The 20,983-nt window shown below is 36.0% G+C and overlaps 3 protein-coding genes, 1 non-coding gene and 1 pseudogene across 4 annotated transcripts; 1 reads left to right on the plus strand and 4 right to left on the minus strand.

Annotated features, from left to right (window-relative positions):
- Window positions 1-730: 730 nt before the first annotated feature.
- On the minus strand, window positions 731-2,560 carry LOC120134591 (F-box/kelch-repeat protein At1g67480-like). The gene is made up of 3 exons (XM_039151029.1): window positions 2,473-2,560; window positions 1,544-2,381; window positions 731-1,462 (listed from the first exon to the last, which is right to left on the minus strand). The coding sequence occupies exons 2-3, from the start codon at window positions 2,059-2,061 to the stop codon at window positions 835-837; spliced, it is 1,146 nt and encodes a 381-aa protein (XP_039006960.1). The 5' UTR covers window positions 2,062-2,381; window positions 2,473-2,560; the 3' UTR covers window positions 731-834.
- Window positions 2,561-6,748: 4,188 nt separating this feature from the next.
- LOC120134598 lies at window positions 6,749-8,925 on the plus strand (annotated as a pseudogene).
- A 197-nt stretch (window positions 8,926-9,122) lies between these two features.
- Window positions 9,123-10,296, minus strand: LOC120134597 (probable signal peptidase complex subunit 1). Its single transcript, XM_039151036.1, has 3 exons — window positions 10,190-10,296; window positions 9,312-9,607; window positions 9,123-9,257 (listed from the first exon to the last, which is right to left on the minus strand). Exon 2 carries the CDS (start codon window positions 9,605-9,607, stop codon window positions 9,332-9,334), a length of 276 nt encoding a protein of 91 aa, XP_039006967.1. The 5' UTR covers window positions 10,190-10,296; the 3' UTR covers window positions 9,123-9,257; window positions 9,312-9,331.
- A 1,510-nt stretch (window positions 10,297-11,806) lies between these two features.
- On the minus strand, window positions 11,807-13,575 carry LOC120134595 (60S ribosomal protein L17-2-like). Its single transcript, XM_039151032.1, has 7 exons — window positions 13,458-13,575; window positions 13,336-13,372; window positions 13,199-13,239; window positions 12,310-12,540; window positions 12,126-12,228; window positions 11,979-12,046; window positions 11,807-11,888 (listed from the first exon to the last, which is right to left on the minus strand). The coding sequence occupies exons 1-7, from the start codon at window positions 13,458-13,460 to the stop codon at window positions 11,835-11,837; spliced, it is 537 nt and encodes a 178-aa protein (XP_039006963.1). The 5' UTR covers window positions 13,461-13,575; the 3' UTR covers window positions 11,807-11,834.
- LOC120134785 lies at window positions 12,703-12,830 on the minus strand. Its single transcript, XR_005517189.1, has one exon. It is a non-coding gene; the product is annotated as a small nucleolar RNA snoR74 (small nucleolar RNA).
- Window positions 13,576-20,983: the final 7,408 nt, after the last annotated feature.

Genomic DNA, 20,983 nt, shown 5'->3' on the forward strand with positions numbered 1-20,983 from the left:
ATCCATTAAACCCATCAACTTGATTTTAATTTTAAAATAAGAGAAGTAGAAGGATTAAATGTCTGATTTTAAAAACTGAGAGATTAAATTTGGAAACACTGAAGAATACAAGGACTGACCATATGATTAGACCCAACTAATATTTCCTGTATTTTCATTTGTCAACTACCCAAAAAGCACAGTAGTTCTGTGATAAAACTTAACATTTAATAACAACATAAAATATTATTATACTTGACATAAAACTTAATACAAATTTATAATACTTTTAATTGTAATTGAAAAATAACATTACGAAAATTTCAAATTTATAACCGAAAATACTACGAAGAATATAACATCTTAAGTTACAACTGAAAATATTATGAAGACGCTAATATTTTAGGTTACATTCAACCGTCCAATTTATCGTTTTTTAACCTTACACTAACGAGTTGTATTTTGAAGAAGACAAAAATATGAGTAAAAGATATTAATATTAGCACGAATTAAGTAATTTCAATGATTAAAAGAATAATTGTTGTCCTTAAAACTTTCGAGTTCAAGCATGATATCTATAATTGTTTATTATTAAATGATTTAGAATCTTTCGAACAAATATTATCTTGTAATCGTCATAACTAATAAAAAAATGAACATTATCCAAGGAAACTTTGGGGGATGGGGAAAGGCATAAGGTAAATTGTAAAACAGAAATCCAATTAACAAATTCAATCTCAAAATAGAAGTCTTGAAACCAAATTAGTCTTAACACGAAGTGAATGAACTTAAAAGAGAGATACATATGAAATTGGTCATTTGAGATCCTTAATTAACCCACAGGCCCTGCTTCTTTCAAGCTTTAATTGTCACACTGCATAGGCACGAACCAGATGGCTTTATATCAGAAGTTTGCCATTCTGAACCCGGAGCTGCATTCGGATCATACAAAAGGGTGTGGTATCCAGGATCTCCTTCCACCGAGAATAACATAAGTTTTCCGTCCAATATCCCGAAACGGAACCCTATGCTTGTGCTCCCTGTCAATGGCACCGGAACCATCTTCCAGGAATTGTCGTCCGGGTTGAATATTGCCAGCTTCCGTTGGTTCTTCCACTCCATACAGAAAAGCTTCTTCTCCAGCACAGCATGGGCGGTGACCATCACGCAACCATTTTTTATCTCGCACCAACTGTGCTTCTCAGGGTTATACACATCGACAAACCTCGAGTTTCCGATAGTGAAGCTTGACCTACCACCCAAGACGTAGAGTTTCCCATTCAATCCACATGCAAAACAACCCCAGCGAGGCCGTCGTAGACTTTCAATAACAGTCCACTTATCTGTATTGGGGTCGTACACTTCTGCAGTGGAGAGGCTCTCGCCTTCGGCCCCATATCCTCCAACGACGTAAACCATGCCGTTCACCTCCGCGCAAGCAAAATCATAGCGCGCAACATTCAAGTCTGCAAGTTTGCTCCAGCTGCGATCATGAAGATGTGTTAAAACCCACGTGAACAAAAACTATCTCAAATCATGTAAAAGTGAAAACACGAAAACAAACCTGTTGAGGCAAGAATCGTATTGGTAAACATCAGCTGACGCAGAGGCAGTCCCGTTGATTACAGAATAGCCAGCTAGGACAAGGAGCTTTCCATTAAGGACAGTTATCCTGAACCCGACTTTTTCAGGGCCAGGCATTGGTGGAAGAAGCCTATGCCTCTGCCCCAAACAATCCAAAACCTCCCAGTGGCTTTCCTTTCCTTCCAAATCCATGGTTAGAACATAAAGCCACTCTTCAAGCATTCCAGCTATCTTTCGCTCCGTTAAGAATTCTTTGCTTTGAATAAACGATCTCCACCTCTTGCATACGCTGCCCATGGCAGGGAAACTGGGACGAGGTACAAGAGCAAGGCAATACTTGGCCACATCATCGGGAAGCCCCGGAAGCAGCGGGCTGCCTAATTCATCAATGGCCAGAGAAGATGGATGTGGATTGCCTTTTGAATGAACTATTGTATCTTGCATAACAGGGGACGTAAGTTCTGTGATTCTCTTCTTTTCACTCACAAAACCAGGCATTTTCTAAACGATTTCTCGAATCCAGTACACAAATATGTTTCCCAAAAGAATGCGTCGATAATTCTATAAATGCTAGTCAACTAATTAAAGAAATTCATGAAATCCATCACCTATAGGGATTTTACAACACCAAGGCATAAGCGACGTAGCAGAACGGATCACTTGAGCTGTTAATGCCGACAATAATCTATTCCTAGTCCATTCTGGTTCATAATCCATGCCAAAGGCCCTGCTCTTTGAGTAGTTATGGACCCTCACACCTGATGAAGCTTTTCCCCCTCCTTTGTATCCGTTCCTTTCCCCACACATCGCCCGAATACCTAATCACGAGATCGAAAAGCATAGGAAACCGATGAAACAGTAGTATAAATTCTACAAGCCATGGTCAAAGAACTCAGAAACATAAATTACCTCTTATGGCCATAAAATTCAGCAGTTTTAGCCCCCGATATCTTCCATTTTGACGACACCGGGGAATCACCAGAATGTATAAAGTAAACTGAAGAAAGGTCAATTAAACTTTTACCACTCACTGTTCATGTAGAACAACCCTTTAATTGTAAAACCCAGATCTTGGTTTCACCTACCCAAAGTTAAAAACAAATTAAATAACTAAAATTATCAGATGGATTCTCAATATCAAATGTATATATATCAGAAAATTAAAGCAATAGGCAGGGCAACCAATTACCAATCCCAGCAAGAAAAATTAAGCTAGTTCGAACTACAGAAAGCCTTATGTTCTTTTCCAACATCATAAGAAACATAGAGAGTTAGATCTGAGTATAAACACAAAAATACGAATCTAAAGAGTTGGAAAACAAAACCAAAATAAGCTAGAAATAAAAAAGAAGCAAATGTAAAGAATAACACAAACTAAATCTGGGTGTAATAAAAGCAAAGAAATGTAAAACATAAAAGGTAGAGGACAAAGATAATGTAAAGAAAGGTTACCTTGATCCTGAAAAACAGGAGATAATTTGTTATAATAATAATAAGAAAAGAGGAAATGGAGGTGGGTGGGATTGATTGATTGATTGTTTTGAGGCGAAGGAACTATGACCGAGGGAATAAATTTATAAGCATAAAATGAGCGACCAAGAATAAAGATAGAACTGACAGGGCGCCACCACGTCATTATTCATTACATTATTTTCTTTTATTTTTAATCCCTCGTTTATTTTAGGTTTAATTTAAAATGATTATTTAAAAATATAATATTTTTATTGTTCTCGCGATTCCATGTCTTGTTCTTATTAATCCAGATTAAACACTCGATTTTGGTAGTTGAGTCTTTCAATGAAGATTTTTTTATATACATAAGACTTCAAACTTGAGATATGTTTAAACAATATCAAGTTGTTTACCACTTAAATCAACGCCTTAGTTAAAATATAATATTTTTGTTTAAATATTTAAAATTAAAATAATTTTATTTAGATATAATTTTTAATTTTTTAAATATATTTTTAAAGTAATTATTAAATAATATTTATTCTAAAAATTTTAATTTATGAACACATACACACGCCCTATAAACGTACGGACTCCCTCTTACCCTGCACACTAATACCATCATTCAACAAATGCGAGACAGAAAGAACACATTTCTTTCTTTGTTACATAAAATTCATATCATTTTTTCACATTTTGAATATTTTTTCCTTTTTTATTTAGATCTTGATTAAAAGTAAAATTAGAAAACTATTTATCATTTCAATAAAGACTGATTTCATAAAACGAATCTTTTTTAAAAAGTGATTTACATGACATTATTTTATCAAAAAAGTGTTATTTTTAGATTTTTTTTATATAAATAATAAAGAAAAATATATTGTTTGTATAAAAATAGCAAAAATATGTGTTATTTTAAGTGTTTTAAGTCTATGCACGAACCAATTGACATCCGTAGTAAAGGAGTTGTTATTCTTTGAAGACCTGAGTTCGAACACCATATATGCCAAAGATGCGAGCGTTCAATGTCGAGAGGTTAAAATTTATCTTTAAACAGATATTGTCTTGTAATTACCACATATTAATAATAATAAAAAATTAAGTCCCTCATCACCTCCCTTTGAAAACTTCATTTTAGTGCTTCGTGTTTAATCTCGTGCTGTAAATTTAATGCTTTAATATACATGATACGTTTAAGGAAATAATTTGATTAAAACACATTAATTGTGTTTAATATAAAATCTCATATGGTATAATTTATCACTTGTTTTTGTCTTTATAAAATTGACATCCAATGAATTCATAAAATGATCTGAGTGAGTAAATGAAGTATTATTTTCACTAAATATTTTAAGTTTGAGCAACTGTATTTATATAATATGTGTGCATTATCAATAAATAAGAAAGAGTGTGAAAGAATTATACTTTATAATCACTATAGACTATTAAAAAAAATTAACATCCAATCTTTTAGAACGACAAAACATGATCTTTATTTTATAAGAATTCTGTATTTGGATAATAGAAATTCCCCAACTAGAATTGTTGGTATGATTTCTCTATTCTTGTAATCCTCGTCCTTACATGATTTTATTATCAACAAAACAAACTATTAAGTCCAAATCTCCAGAGTTTGAATTTTTCCACGCAATTTCTTTGTCGTTTCAAGTTTAAATAATTTATAATATATTATTAACATAGACTAAAAGTCAAAATAATAGTGCAGTAAAAGTACGACGAATAAGAAGCAAAGAATTGCTGTTTCCAAGTCAAAAGAATAGGGCTGATATTTTCCTCTTTGCTATGACCAAATAAGACTATGTTGAGCATCCACACATTTTTCATATAAAAAAGTATAACTTTTGGATTTAAATTATTTATAATTTAATTATAGAATAAAATAATTTAAGCGATCACCCCATACTTAAACAGAATTAATTAACTTTTATGATTTGTAGTGGATTCAGTAAGTTAAACTTATTACGACGAATAGACGCATCACCTTCACTTCCCAGCCCCACCGTCATTCAACACAATCAACTTTAGTTACGGTGCGTTCATTTCCACGAATCGTTGGGCAGTGTGGCGTTTTCGATAGAGGATGATGTGGACAAATGATTTTCCAGATTCCCAATTCTGGCTATCTCCCGGTGCTCACCACATATCCTAAAAATCAACTTCACTGAGATTCCAATTCATTCACGCCGTGTGGTTAAGGATTACTCCCCGGACATGGGAATGTTTCCAAGTCTGGATATGTGCTCCAGCGCGGTCGCCTCTCGACCACCAATTGTGAACAAAACGAATATATCCACTGCTGTGTGGTGTTAGGCTATTGATGTATTGCGTTAAAGTGAGTTTATTTTTTTAGGGTGGAGTGAGCCGAAGCTTACGTAAATGGGTTATTCAGATCTTAATAGATTTTTTTAAATTATTTATTATATAAACTATTCTTTAAATTCAATTTGCTTTACTATGAGTAAGAACGAAATAGATTATAATTTTTTGGCCAAACTGAATTTAATTCAAGTATAATAATACTCTTTTATTATCATTGGATTCGACTCAGATTTAAGAAAACTTCATCTGATTCGAAACTTACTCGATTTTAGGATAAAAGTTTCTATATGGTTCAACACAAATATATATATAATTTTTATTTTTATCACGTAAAGTAGAGATTTAATTGAAAAATTATATATACATGTGAATATTATATAATTGTCTATAAATATGTAAAGGTCAGTCATATTATTATTCTTAAATCAGATAAAATATTTTTATCTTAAATCCAATACGATTTAAACTCAAATTTAAAAAGAAATTAAAATAATATCAAATTGAAATCTCTCCTAAATATTATGAGGGTGAATTGGATCTTTGTTTGTAGGACCCGAGTTTTATGGGGCGGTGTTGGTGTTGCCAATGCTAATGCCTAAAGCTTAGGAGGAGGTAGTCGAACTTTGTGGGTGGGTCGAATAAAAGTCGAATAAAAATTTGTGACTTCAATTTTTCTAAGTTGTTGGTATTATTACGAACAAATTGAATTTAGAGAAACCAAATTAAAATTATTGTTTTATTTAATTTTAATATTATTATTTTTAATCAATTCTTATTTAGTGGAGGAACGAAAAATTTTACTTCCGATGAATGTTGAACCCACAACCTAAAAATTATAAAATATGAACTAAATTTTTTTAACCATATGTTATAAAAATTATTGATAATTTTAATATTATCATTAAGTTTAAGTTTAGGCTTCATTGACTTTTTTTTTTAATATGTATAGATCATCGGGAGCGACATTAAAGGTAGACAATAGTTTTGGCCCACAATGATAAAATTATATTTACGTCCCTCTAAAATTAGTAGAATTCTTAACTTAATACAATAACAAAATGGTATTTTAAACAATAATTACATGTTGACGACTGTAAACATATTTTTCTTTTTAAGCAAGACAGAAGAACTTCAAAATATTATTGTAAATTTCAGTTCAAATCTGTAAATGATTTTTTAGATGTACTTCTCAATTGTTTTACTATTTTTCTCTAAACTTGCCTGAAAGAAAAGCACACAGAAAGCATAATTACATCTAATAACAACAAAAAAAGAACTGTCCGTACCAGAAATAACGCGAAGAAAGCGCTAGACGCTTCTTCACTACCCAGGAAATGGATAAAATTCCACTCACTCCACAACATTGTCTCACTCTCAATTTTGATGAATTGAATTCAACGACCGATCATTTTCTCTACTGATTCCGATGCCAATTACTTCGTTTTCTCTGTTCCGTTACCGATCACCAACCATAACCACCATTCTCCTCCGCTACGTATACCCCAATCGCGGCCTCTTTACCCTTGCCGCCAAACAGTCTCCTTCTGATCCCAGACAACAAAACGCATCCAGAAGACCGCCGCCGAACAAGAATCTCCTCAAAGCCAAACACGTCTTGAAAGATTTCTCCTCCCTGGCCCCTGCGCTTTCTCCTAACGAAACCCCTACCCTTTCCGAGTCCCAAGCTATCGGCACAGTCGCCGCCTCCCAAGCCAACTTCAGACGCGTCATCGTCCAACCGTAACGGAGCAGCTCCGATGGAGGAGATTCTAAAGTCGGCGTGGAGTTGCTGTGCGTGGTGAGGGACGTTTTGAAGAAGATAAAGAGGAAGGTTCTGGTAGGAGACAAGGTGGTGGTCGGGTCCATTGATTTGGTGGATAGACTTGGCGTCATCGAGAATGTGTTTCAACGGAGCTCCGAGATTTCGGACCCACCCGTCGCCAATGTTGATCACTTTCTCGTGCTTTTCTCAATGGAACAGCCGAGGATTGAGCCCTTTACGCTTACAAGATTCCTAGTTGAAGCCGAATCCACTGGAATTCCCCTCACGCTTGCTTTGAACAAAACGGAACTTGTCGATGAAGAGGTTCGAATCCAAACCTTGATGCTCTCTTATGGCACTGAATTGAGTGTTATGTTGCTTGTTGACTATGTTTTCATTGCAAATTACATGTTGAAATTATGAAATGTATTTGCAGACTCTTATGGCATGGAAGAAAAGGTTGAGAAGCTGGGGTTATGCCACTTTTCTGCAGTGTTGAGACCAAAAATGGCATTGATTCTCTTGCTTTTTACTTGAGGGATCAAACGACTGTAATTGTTGGTCCGAGTGGGGTTGGGAAATCAAGCCTTATCAATGTTCTGAGAAGTAATCACCGTTCTTCTGATGCCCTTGAAGGAGATAATTGGTTTGATGACTTTGATCCTGTGGGTTTGTTTTCTAAATTCTTCAAGATTTCTCTCCATTTTTCTGTGTTGAGAATGACAAGTTGTGTATAATCCAATTCCTTAAAATGCATTTCTTTCCTTTAGATTTTGGGTAGTAACTGGTTTGAAGATCAGAGGGTTGGGGAGGTTTCAACAAGAAGTGGTAGAGGAAAACATAATACTCGACATGTTTCTTTGCTTCCGCTATCGGGAGGGGGTTTTCTCGCCGATTCGCCTGGGTTTAACCAACCTAGTTTGTTGAAAGTGACAAAGCACTCCCTTGCACAGGCTTTCCCCGAGGTTGTCTGCTTGCTGACTGTAATATAGTACACATTTTACCCCATGTGTACACTACAGCAACTTCTAATGTGTGTTTGACACTGTCTGATAATTCTTTGTTTTGCTCTCATTTTCAGATCCGGAAAATGCTAAAAGACAGGGAACCTATGAAATGCTCATTCAATAACTGCCTACATATTGGTGAACCGGGGTGCATTGTTAAAGGTGATTGGGAAAGATATCCTTACTATTTCCAACTTCTTGATGAGATCAGAATCAAAGAGGAATTTCAGTTGAGGATGTTCGGGACCAAAAGAGAGGGTGATATTAGGTATGTAAACTATGGTCTTAAAATGTTAATTGCCTTGTAAGAAAATCTCTTTCCATATGGTCCTATATAATCTATAGGCAAAAGGGGGATCATTTTCACATTTCGTCAGTGATTTTCATATATTCGGTATCCTGTTCATACCTGCAGCTATTCTTACAGTTCTGAAATAATAGTCTAGTGAGAAAAGCTTAGATCCACAATATTTTAAAGTCTACATTTGTATACAAGTTCATCCTTCAATTTTGGCATTTTCCCAGACTTCTCATCGTAGATATGGTTTAAGTTAATATGACTAGCTAACTTGTAAACATATGACATCATTCTGAATTTAGAATGCAATTTGCAGGTACAAGGTGGGAGATATGGGCATTCAGCGAGCCGAACCCCGACTAGAACCAAAGAAACATAGGAGGCAATCACGGAAAAGGATTAACCAGTCAATATTAAATGAACTAGACGAACTCGATGATGACGATAGCCTGGACTTAGAAAATGACCCAATTGTAAGAGCAATAGAGAATGAAAACCAGTAGGAAACTCATTGCTCTTTTACGTGAAAATGATAAAGTTCCTAACCTTTTTTCCATGAAAGACAATGTAAACTTGATCTGCCATCTTGATAATAGCCTTGTGCTTTAAATCATCTTCGATTTTCCTGCAGCCAACCAAACAAAGGCTTTCTGGCCTTTGATAGCAAAGCAATAATGTAACATCTTAAAAGGCATCAAGATGCAAATGAAAATGAAAATTCCCTTCAATTGTTTCATAGCAATATAATATAGGCAAAGGAAGAAAGATAAAAGGGATGCATAAGGTGTTCCCCTCAACTAATTGTTTTCAAGAAACCTAGCAGACTACAGTACCCATTGATGTAAATAAAAGCTTAAAAAAACCCATCCATTCAGCCTCCTAGCAACAGAAGACGAAATCAAAATGACCCTACTTCTTGGTGCCTTTCTTCTTCGAACTCACGGCTACCTGTCGCTTGGGATGCTTATCGGCCTCACTGGGATCCAACCAATTGAGTGGGTGGCGGTTGAAAAAAGGCCAGTTTGGAATAGTAATTAAGGCGGTGAGAGTCACGCCACTGGCATATACAAGCATCATCATCTGAAACGATCCCAATACCAAACCAGCAACGAATGAAACCACTGCAAACACCAATAGCAGTACCTGCATTATCTGCTCTACTAGCTTTTGCCCTTGCCAATCCATCTATCAATACAATTCAACACCAATTAATGATAACAAAAACTAAAACGAGACTATAACTAAGAAGACATTGATCTTTGCTAATTTTATTTCCTATTTCACCATTACTGCAGGTATCATATATTCAGAAAAAACATGAATCTCGATCCCCAAAATGGTTCTCCTTCAAGCTTTCTTCGTCAAAACCTAGAGATCGTTGATTGTGTCAAGGAAGCGAAGATCGACAGATCAAACCCTTTAATGTTGTTTGGTTAGCAAGAAAAAAAACAGACGAATAGAGAAGTCTAAATCTCATCAAAATCAATCGCGATCAGAAGGTGTGGAAACAAAAAAAGAGAGATCGGAATTTGAGCATCAAATAGTGAAGGGTAAACATTAGGGCTTCGTTAGATTTCAGAATTATTAAACAAAAAATCATCCTCGCGTTCGAAGCGTGAATGCTCCTCTTTCGTTTTCAACATAATTCTTATACTTCGATCCACGAGCAAATAATACAAATCAGAAATTATTGGGGAAAAAAGAAAGAAAGAAAAGTGAGTTATATCAATTGGATACAGTAAAACTTAAAACAAAAATGAAGCTTACCTGAAAGTGAACCCGATAAGCTAAGAGAGGGAGAGGATGCTTTGAACTGAAAGCCAAGTACAGAACGTGAGAAATTCAAGTTCATATTTTAACATAAGGAGAACTGACGACATCTCACGACCACACGATCCAAACCGAGAATGGATACAGTAGCCGTTAGATCAACTGCTCAAAACTAGGTGCAAGCAAAAGCTTTTTATTAATGGCATGAGATATATTTTTATATAGAGGATTATTTTTAGGATAAATTATACTCACATATTAGTGATAAATTCTTTTAGTAAAATTGTCACGGGTTGGAACTTGGAAATATGTAATTATTTCATGCGATGATTTTAGATGATAGATTTGAATTAATCATGTAAATTATTCTATATAATAGTTTATAAAATTTTAAACCACTATGAACACACTATTAAAGAATTAGATAAACATAAAAGTACAGCACTCAAAAGATATGTATTATTCAAATAATTGATGATACAAATGAAGTGAATTTTATTTTCATTTATAGTTGAAATTTTTTACCGTGAAAAATAAAAGTCGATTTATATCAACAATTAAGATATAAGTTTTATCTAGTATAAATCATCTATTTAAAGAAACCATAACAAATCGTATTAATTAGTTTATTACATTCCTCGAACATGAAATCACATAAAAACAAAAGAACATTGATACTATTTCTTGATAGAATGTTAGTATTCTTTTATCAAAATCAATTTGATCTAACCTTCTAGTATTCTTCAATATCATGGAGCGTAAATTTAAGATGAAGATGGGTGCACAACTATTGGCCCAAAATATTTTGAAAGAAACATAATCGTTAAATAATTGATATAATACCTTATTTGGTTTTTAATATCATCAATAAATACATTTATTAATTTAATCAATTATTATAAAATTTTTCAATATTATCATATTTTTTAAATTTGATCACTTCTAAAATTAAATAAATCTTCAATTTTCACCATATCAACAAATCCTAGAATCAAACACTCGAACCACAAAAATAGCCGGCCCCTTTGCTTATATAATCAGATCATAATAGAAACTGAACCCAATCATGAAAAACAGGCACTTCAGGCTCTCACGAAGGTTGAAATGAAGAGCCCTCAAATATACTAAATTTTGATTAAAGCCTTTGATATCGATATGGCCAGTCAAAACAACCCTCCCCTGCAGCACCACTGGTGTTTGGCATCATTAAGTCTACCACCGTGACAAAGGGGAAAAACAAAAAAATGAAAAGTAACGGCAGCAATCTTTCTACGGACCAAAAATTTTCCACCTGAGAATAGCCTTGGATTGGACTCAGACGAGCCTCTTCGCAAGAGGGAGTCGAAATAGTTGCCCCCATCAAAAGACTCAACTCCCCCACTATCAGATCCACTACTCTACTCTTGAGGTATAAGCAACCAACTTTTGCAACTTAGATCCTTTTTCTAATTATTATTCATGGCAGGGAATTCAAGAAACGTATAAAAACATAGATTAAACAAAAAAATCTCCAAGAGGAATCTCATATAACATTTGACTAGACATGGATTCAAAAGACATCCTAAACAACTCAATTCTGCTTTGAATAATACCAAAACTTCCTCACAAAGAAAACAATGCTTTGCTGGAAAGGAAGCACCTCCTATGCAGAGACTTGGGACTTCTTCGACTTGCTAGCTGCCAATTGAGTCTCGGGCTGGAAGAAGACGAAGATATTTTCAACCAAAAATACAATAGCAGCATAGTTTTCAATCGCAAGTAGATTTAAGTTACAGTTTTACATTACCTCTTTCTTGACAGGCTCTTCTTTCTCGGACAAAATTAACTCAATGTGGCAAGGAGAAGACATGTAAGCTGGCAAAAAGAACAGCCTTATAAATTTAGAAAGACAATAGACCGTACAGAATGATAAGTGCATGGTTCTAAGACATACGATTGATTCTTCCATGGGCACGGTAAGTACGACGTCTTTGTTTCTGAGCCTGGTTAACCTGGATGTGAGAAATATAGAGTGCATCGACATCCAAACCCTTAACCTGAGAAAATAATTTTGAGGTTTATTATGAACAGAAATCAATAGAACTTAGTACCATAAAAAACAACAAGAGTAGGCATACCTCAGCATTACTCTCAGCATTCTTCAGCAAATCTAGAATGAACTTGGCAGATTTTACAGGCCAGCGACCTTGACCATTAGAATGCCTGTTCTTTGCCTGAGCTGTACGTCCAACACCACCACAAAAGCGTCGGAAAGGTATGGCCTGTTTGTGTGCCATAACATCCTCCAAATACCTCTTAGCCTTACCTAAAGGCAACTTCCTGATAGCAAACGCAGTCTCCCTTGTGTTCTATACAGCAATAAGTGGGTACAAAACTTAGTGAAGATCACCCGAAAATAAAAGGCATAAAAATGCACCCTAGAAAACAATAGACATCAAGACACCCCAAAAAACAATTGAACGAATTCTCATGTAGCTAATCAAACACCAACATCTTTCCAAAATAATACAAAATGCAACATCATTTACTGAACCCTCAGTTACCAAGAAGATCCGGCGGTTCACCCGATAACAATGCAAATAATTTTACTGAATTGTACGAGCCTCACTCATGAACGGCAACAAGACCCTACTTTTTCAAAGGGTTTAGGAATCCAGAATCCCAGATACTAAGCCGAAAGAAAAAAGAACACAAACAATACATCCTAATAAGTTTACTAAAAATCACTTAAAGATCCTCCCTAAAGCAATCATGAAACAAAGCAGAGATGTTTAGCAGCTGCCTATAATCTAATTCTTAGCTAAGGCAACAATAGGACTATCCATACATTCAAGAAAACAGCATTACCGAGCTAATCGACATCTAAGTAATAAGCATTCATTAGTATCATATGGTTCATTGGATCTTCAACCGTATATAAAAACAGATCCCCAAGCAACAAGCTAACCAATACCAATAAATTTCATAAAGTTCAGATCAAATTATATTAAAATAACGTTATAATACCTTAAAATGAACCCTGAGATCAGAGCCCCTTGCCTTGCAGGCTGCACAAGAACACAACGCATGATCAGTTTCCAAGAACAAGTATGGGCATAAAGAGAAAGTAAAATGCTCGAACAAAGCGAGAAATGTGGCTTTACACTTGGTGGGATTATCTGGCTCCTTCGAATACTTCACCTGAAAAAAAAATCAAAACAAAATCGAATTTAGTGTTCAATCATCACCAACATATATACATATATAAACGAAGAAGAATGAGTACCATGGCTGCTAAACTGGCTGCCTGAGCTACTTCTGCCGCCTAAAAGAATAATAAGTAACGGAGAAGATAGAACAACATATATATGGTATGATTCTAGGGTTTTTTAAGAGTTTTTATAATTGGGTTTTTAAGTGCCTGTTTCCAGACCCGGATTTTAAATCTTTTACAGACCCGTGAGGCCCACACTAATTTTCTTGGATAATTAAAGGGTAAACTACATAAATGGTTCATCGACTATAAAGTGTTACTTTATTGAGTCTTATACTATTAAAAGTTATAAAATGATCCTTAAACTATAGGGCGTCATTTTGTTGAGTCCCCGACTATTAAAAGTTATAAAATAGTCACCCGACTACTCATATATTCCAAACTCATCATTTTCCATTAAAAAATTAACGATAGTTTGAGCTAAACGTTAACTTGTTGACTAAGATATGTTAAAATTTGATATCAGAATCTCAAACGATTATCATATCTCATTCAACATTTTAACGTCTATCTCATACGATCATCATTTTTTTACCAAAAAAAAGTTAGTGACATATGAACAGTCGGGTGACAATTTCGTAACTTTTAATAGTTTAGGGACTCAACAAAGCAAGGGATATTTTTGTACTTTACCCATAATTAAAAGATAAAATTAATGAGTATTTTAAATATGGGTAAATTACAGTTTTGTATAAAAAAGGGTAAACTACGCCAATGGTCATTGATGTTTGGGTAAATTTTCGTTTTCACCACTAATGTTTCAAAAGTTACAAATCGGTTACTAACGTTATCGTTTGTGACAAAATGATCATTGGCAGGTAAGTAGGTAAGTGCCGCTCTAAAATTCAAATTTTATCAGATTATTTATTTATTTTATTAATTGTGTTTACCTTAAAATTTTATTTATATTTATCCCACATTATAATTGTGTTATTAATATATAGAGAAAATCGCCTCAGTGACCAAAAATGCCTTATAATATACGATTTTAACCAACTTTTTTTGGATTTGCCAAAATGACCAACAAAATCGCAACGCGAAATAAAAATCGCAACGCGATCCCCAGAATCGCAAATCAGTTTCCAAAATCGCAACGCGATTCTTGACAATCGCAATGCGATAGTACAAATTCGCATTGCGATTTTCAAGAATCGCAACGCGAATATGAAAATCGCAACGCGAACACATAAATCGCAACGCGTATCCGTAAATCGCAACGTGTATCCGTAAATCGCTACGCGTATCCGTAAATCGCAATGCGTATCCGTATATCGCAACGCGTATCCGTAAATCGCAACGATAATCAGTAAATCGCAACGCGTATCCGTAAATCGCAACGCGATTTTTAAAGCGCCATTATAATCGCTACGCGTATTTTATTTTCAAATTACAAAAAACGAATATTAAGACAAAATCCCGTAATCACAACTCATAACCTAAAACCTAAAATCACAACTCAGTCCCATCTCCATCTCTCACTCTCTACGGCGAAATCCGTCCCCATCTCCGAAGATTTCCGTCCCCATCTCCGGCGAAATCCCTCACAACCATTCACGGTCAGAAATCCCTCACAATATTCAGAAATGGAAAATCAACCTCCGAGGGTTAGTTTTTTTTAATTATTTTTATTTTGAATTTTTTGCATTATTGTAGGTTTTTTATATTGAAACTGATGATATGTTTACTGGTCATTTCAATAATAGATTAACCATTTCACTTAGATTTCATTTCGCGTTACGATTCTCTCGTTGCGATTTTCATTTCGCGTTGCTATTCTCTCGTTGCGATTTTCAAGTTAGTATTTGTCTTTGTCTTTGTTCTGTCTTTTGGTTGAAGTAATGCAATCCATTCAAGTTTCAATTTGCAGAAGAGTCGCAACGAGAAAAATGAAAATCGCAACGAGAGAATCGCAACGCGAAATGAAAATCGCAACGAGAGAATCGCAACGCGAAACCAAAATCGCATTGCGATTTTCATTTCGCGTTGCGATTCTCTCGTTGCGATTTTCATTTCGCGTTGCGATTCTCTCGTTGCGATTTTCATTTCTCTCGTTGCGACAGTCATTCTCTCGTTGCGATTTTCATTTCAACCAAAAGACAAAACAGTGTTGCAAATTTTAGTTTCAAGAATAAACTACTACTTTTTATGTTTATTGTTTTTGGTATATCTTCACAGTGTAGTTTTTGGTATATCTAACTTGGTATGTTTATTGTTTTTGTAGAAATTTTTTTCGGCTTCATTGACATTAAGGAATAAAGTTAGCCTAGCCACTACAATTGCTTCGAAGCTTTCACCTGCACAAAGACAATTGTTTGAGGAAACCTGCTTCGGGCCATGGCTGAGAGTACAGCATCCGGGTGGAGATGCTAATTTGATCCATTTGTGGCTTCAGACCATGACATCAAATCTACCCGACAGTATACAACGTGGTGAGGAAGAGATATGGTTTCATTTTCCACCAGCGTATACTTGTTTTGGGCGGAAGGAGTTCTGCTTAATCACTGGTCTACGATTCGGACACGATGATGTAGGCTGGTACACTCGTCATATCGCCCGCCCATCATGGTTATCCCGGGTGTTTCCGGATGAGTCAATGGAGAAGCCGAACCTACACGTCGACGACCTGAAGAAATTGTTTAATAAGAAAGCTGGTTTCACTCGGATGGATGACGTCGATGTTGTCCGAGTATGCCTTCTACTACTTGTGTATGCCGGCTTTTTAGGCAGAGAGGCCAGACAACCTATTCCTCGGGAGCTAATAATATTGGTAGAGGACCTGAATGCATGGAATCTGTTTCCGTGGGGTTCGTATATATGGAAAGCTACCTGGACTAAGTTGTCTACTGCCTTTGATGACCGCAAAAGTTTGCGTGGCGATGGGTCGAAATACACTTTGTCAGGCTTTGTTTGGGCCTTTAAGGTAAGAATTTCTATATAATGTTTCTAAAATTATAATTAATTATTTAACAATTACTAATTTTGTTATTATATTGTTTGTAGATTTGGATATTCGAGGCTTTCCCCAGCATGCGTACATATGCAATAAAAACGTCAAATGATATTCCCAGGGCTATTTCCTGGAAGAGGAAAAATCTGTTGGATTGGGAAGACTTAATACCATATGCGACAATAAATAATGTAAGTTAACACAAATACTTTCATATAATATATAAACAAGTTATTAATAGTAGACGTTTAACTTTGTTTGAGTTTTTATATTGTTAGGAGGCCAACATTCCATTACAAAGACTGACACCCACGGAGGAAGAGCTTGCCACTGATTGGTGGCAAGCTAGTCAGAGTTTTTTTGATGGCACGGATGATGAGCATCATCCACTTCCTCCAATTCGAGAGCCATCACCTCACCACCCAGAGCCATCACCCGATCGACCCGACTATACACCTCTAGAACGAGAGCCATCACCTATCCCGTCACATCATCGAGCCTCTTCTCCACCATCACCTCATGATAGGCGACCGGTAAAGAGGCCACGACATTTATCTCCTTGTTCTCCACCTCCACGGGATGAGTTACGTGATGAGGTCAATGCCTTGCGTGAGGAGATCGGTACTCTACGCGATAACGATGGTGCATGGCGTGTGGAGGTGTCAACTTTACGTGGTGAGGTTGCCGCTCTACGTGAGATGATAGTATCGTTGCAGAATGAGGTTCATACTCTACACAACGAGGTAAGTTTAAGATTTTCCATATTTAACTTAATGATAAATTTACTCGTAATTTCACTTAGATTAGCCATTTCACTTAGATTGCTTAGTAAATTTATTCGGTTGCTGCCAATTCTGCTAAACTGTGTATTCTTTAACACTGTGAAATAGTCTTTGTCTTTGTTTTGTCTTTTGGTTGAAAGTAAATTTGTTCGGTTGCTGCCAATTCTGCTAAACTGTGTATTCTTTAACACTGTGAAATAGTATTTGTCTTTGTTTTGTCTTTTGGTTGAAAGTAAATTTGTTCGGTTGCTGCCAATTCTGCTAAACTGTGTATTCTTTAACACTGTGAAATAGTATTTGTCTTTGTTTTGTCTTTTGGTTGAAAGTAAATTTGTTCGGTTGCTGCCAATTCTGCTAAACTAATACCCTGAAGTCAGTATTTATCTTTGTTTTGTCTATTGGTTGAAGTAATGCAATCCATTCAAGTTTCAATTTGCAGAAGAAGAAATAGTTTACTTTCGCAACACGAAACTTAAAATCGCAACGAGAGAATCGCAACGCGAAATGAAAATCGCAACGACATAATCGCAACGCGAAACCAAAATCGCAACGACAAAATCGCATTGCGATTTTCATTTCGCGTTGCGATTCTCTCGTTGCGATTTTCATTTCGCATTGCGATTCTGTCGTTGCGATTTTCATTTCGCGTTGCGATTTTGGTTTCTCGTTGCGATTCTCATTTCGCGTTGCGATTTTAAGTTTCGTGTTGCGAAAGTAAACTATTTCTTCTTCTGCAAATTGAAACTTGAATGGATTGCATTACTTCAACCAATAGACAAAACAAAGACAAATACTAACTTCAGGGTATTAGTTTGAAACATATTTTTCTTTGTTATCTGATGCATTTTGTGAACTATGATAGAATAATGACTTGGGTGAATACAATGCAAGTTTGAAACATATTTGTCTTTGTTTTCACTGTTTAAATATCATGTCTGTTTATTTACTGATTTTTGTATTTAATTATTTAGCGGCCCGATAGAGTGGATGCTTTACGTCGGGTTATGCTTGCACGACGGAGTTCACGCATCAGACAGCGTGCACGTGCTATTAAGTCTCCGTACACCCCAATAGTGCGAAGACACCGCAAGAAGAAGCCCGACTCTCCTGTCATCCCTCAAGAGTCCACTCCTATCGTTGAAGAGGCCCCCCCTATCATTCCTCGAGAGTCCCCTCCCACCGTTCAAGAGGCCACTGTCATCATTGAAGAGGTCCCTCCCACCATTCAAGAGCCCGATTCACATGGCGTCATATGTAGGCTTCTTGAGAAACCCTCTGACGTGCCGGACATGATGGATTCAAGTTGGCTCTCGTATGAGTTACCGGCCAGTACCATACCGGTATCTGAAGAGGAGAGGGAAGAACTACCGAACACAATTCTGGATAACACCCTTTGGGCTAAGACCGCAGTTGATTTTTATCTACATGAGCTGAGCCAGGGGTGTTTCACTGACATATGCAAGCTCACCGATGATATCTATTTGTTGCTTGATCGGTCTTGGTGGGGCGTATTATTAGGGGTCGAAGACAATGGCTATTTCGATGGGGGGGGTAAGTCTTATATTTTTCTTATATTTCAATTTGATTAATTTTTTTTTTAATTTATGTAAGTCACTAATATATGTCTTTTTTTGTAAAACAGCATATCGATGCGTGGGTGACACGTCTTCTAATAATAAGAAACTTAAGAAAAATAAAAATATACGATATACAATTATGTCGACGTCTTTTAACGCCGTTCACTTGAAGAATGCACGAGATGAATCATTTGATTTGGGCAATGGACAAGCTAAACTTTATCCTGCATGGTGGGAGGTCGATAAGGTTAGTATTTATTTTAGATTGAGTTTAAAGGTTTTAAGAAATAAGTGCGCAAATGAATGAATTATTACTTATGATTGCAGGTGTTTATCCCTGTTTTGGAACGTAAACATTGGATTCTCGTCGAGCTTCAGCTCCCATCCCTTAAGACAATAGTGTATGAAAGCATGATAAATTACATATCATTGGCTGATTTAAGAGATATTATTAAGGGATGGAGCTCTCATTTGGCTAAATTCTTGGATGCGATCAATTATTGGACTCGTTATGGAAACAAGAAGCCAAAGAAGCTCAATATTACAGTTATTAGAGACGAGACCGCGCCACAACAAACGGGAGGAGCCAGAGGAGATTGTGGTCCTCTCGTATGCTTGGCGTTGGAGCGTTTGACGACGGGAAGCACCAAGTATCTACCTCCCACCGATAGAGATAGAGCTGCAGTAGGCTTGTGGTTTCGGCATTATATGGCTAAATCGATATATACGAGACGCTGCCTACCTGCATCCGCGTTATAAAAATGTCCATAAACAATTGGTAAGTTTATAGACTTTTGGTTTGAAAATGTTTGGTTAAGTACCTAGAATAGAATAATTTGCTGTTTGTAGGTTTTAGATGTGTATAAAGTGTTGTTTGAGCAAATGTTTGGTTTCTGCAGGTTAATCTCAGAAGTGAACTGCGTGAAAATGATGTATGGCTGCAAAAGTTGATTCAATAGTTTAATTGATTGTTTTTTGATTGTTTAATTGATTTGTAAAAGTTGATTCAATAGTAGATGATTGGAAATAAGAATTATTGCTTATTTTTTGATTGTTTAATTGATTTGTAAAAGATGATTTGTAAAAGTTGATTTGTGTAATTGATGCGAACATAATTCTTATTTGTGCTTGTTTAATTGATTGAAATGTAATGGTTGATTTTGTTGATTTCAATCTGCATTATGTTGAAATGAAAATCGCAACGAGAGAATCGCAATGCGAAATGAAAATCGCAATGCGGAAATGAAAATCGCAACGAGAGAATCGCAATGCGATTTTCATTTCGCATTGCGATTTTCATTTCCGCATTGCGATTCTCTCGTTGCGATTTTCATTTCGCATTGCGATTTTCATTTCCGCATTGCGATTCTCTCGTTGCGATTTTCATTTCGCATTGCGATTTTCATTTCGCATTGCGATTCTCTCGTTGCGATTTTCATTTCGCATTGCGATTTTCATTTCCGCATTGCGATTCTCTCGTTGCGATTTTCATTTCGCATTGCGATTTTCATTTCGCATTGCGATTTTCATTTCCGCATTGCGATTTTCTTATTGGGATTTTCATTTCGCATTGCGATTCTCTCGTTGCGATTGTAATTTCCGTGTTGCGATAGTCAAATGCATGCCTAATAAGTGATAACAACTGAATAACAAGAGTTGGTTTAGTCAAAATGGTTGGCCTGAGTCATTAATTCAACTGAAAATGTTAAAAGTTCACACATAAAATCCACATAATACAACGTTTGCATTTAAAAATCACCTAAGTTAACAGTCCCAAAAGGTGAAGCCAATTGTGATTGGGATTTTAAAGATGATTGCCTTTTGCTTGACACCATATGAGCTTTGGATTTTGATGAGGATCCATATTTTGGTAGAGGAAAAGATGATTTTGATGGCACTGGTGATCCACATGTCAACCTTGTATGACCACTTTCCTTGCACCGACTACATATCGATCTCTTCTTCTCTTCACCCTTAGACGGTATACGATCGTGACTTTTTGGTCGGCCAGGTAGCCTTCTGTCCATGGCTGGTGGCAAAACTGTTTGTAAGTCATCTGGTATGTCCCACTCAGAAGGATGTGGAATAGGGTAGACAATCTCGGCATAAGTCTGTCGATAAACTTCTGTAGTGTAGCAATCCATAGCGTATGCGCTTGAATCATCTTGGTTTAGATGAAAAGCAACTTTTATAACATGGCCACACGGATAACCAGATGTTTGCCATTTCATA

The sequence above is a fragment of the Hibiscus syriacus genome, unplaced genomic scaffold (genome assembly GCF_006381635.1).
Source record: "Hibiscus syriacus cultivar Baekdansim isolate YM2019G1 unplaced genomic scaffold, ASM638163v2 tig00110597_pilon, whole genome shotgun sequence".
Classification (NCBI taxonomy): Eukaryota; Viridiplantae; Streptophyta; class Magnoliopsida; order Malvales; family Malvaceae; genus Hibiscus; species Hibiscus syriacus.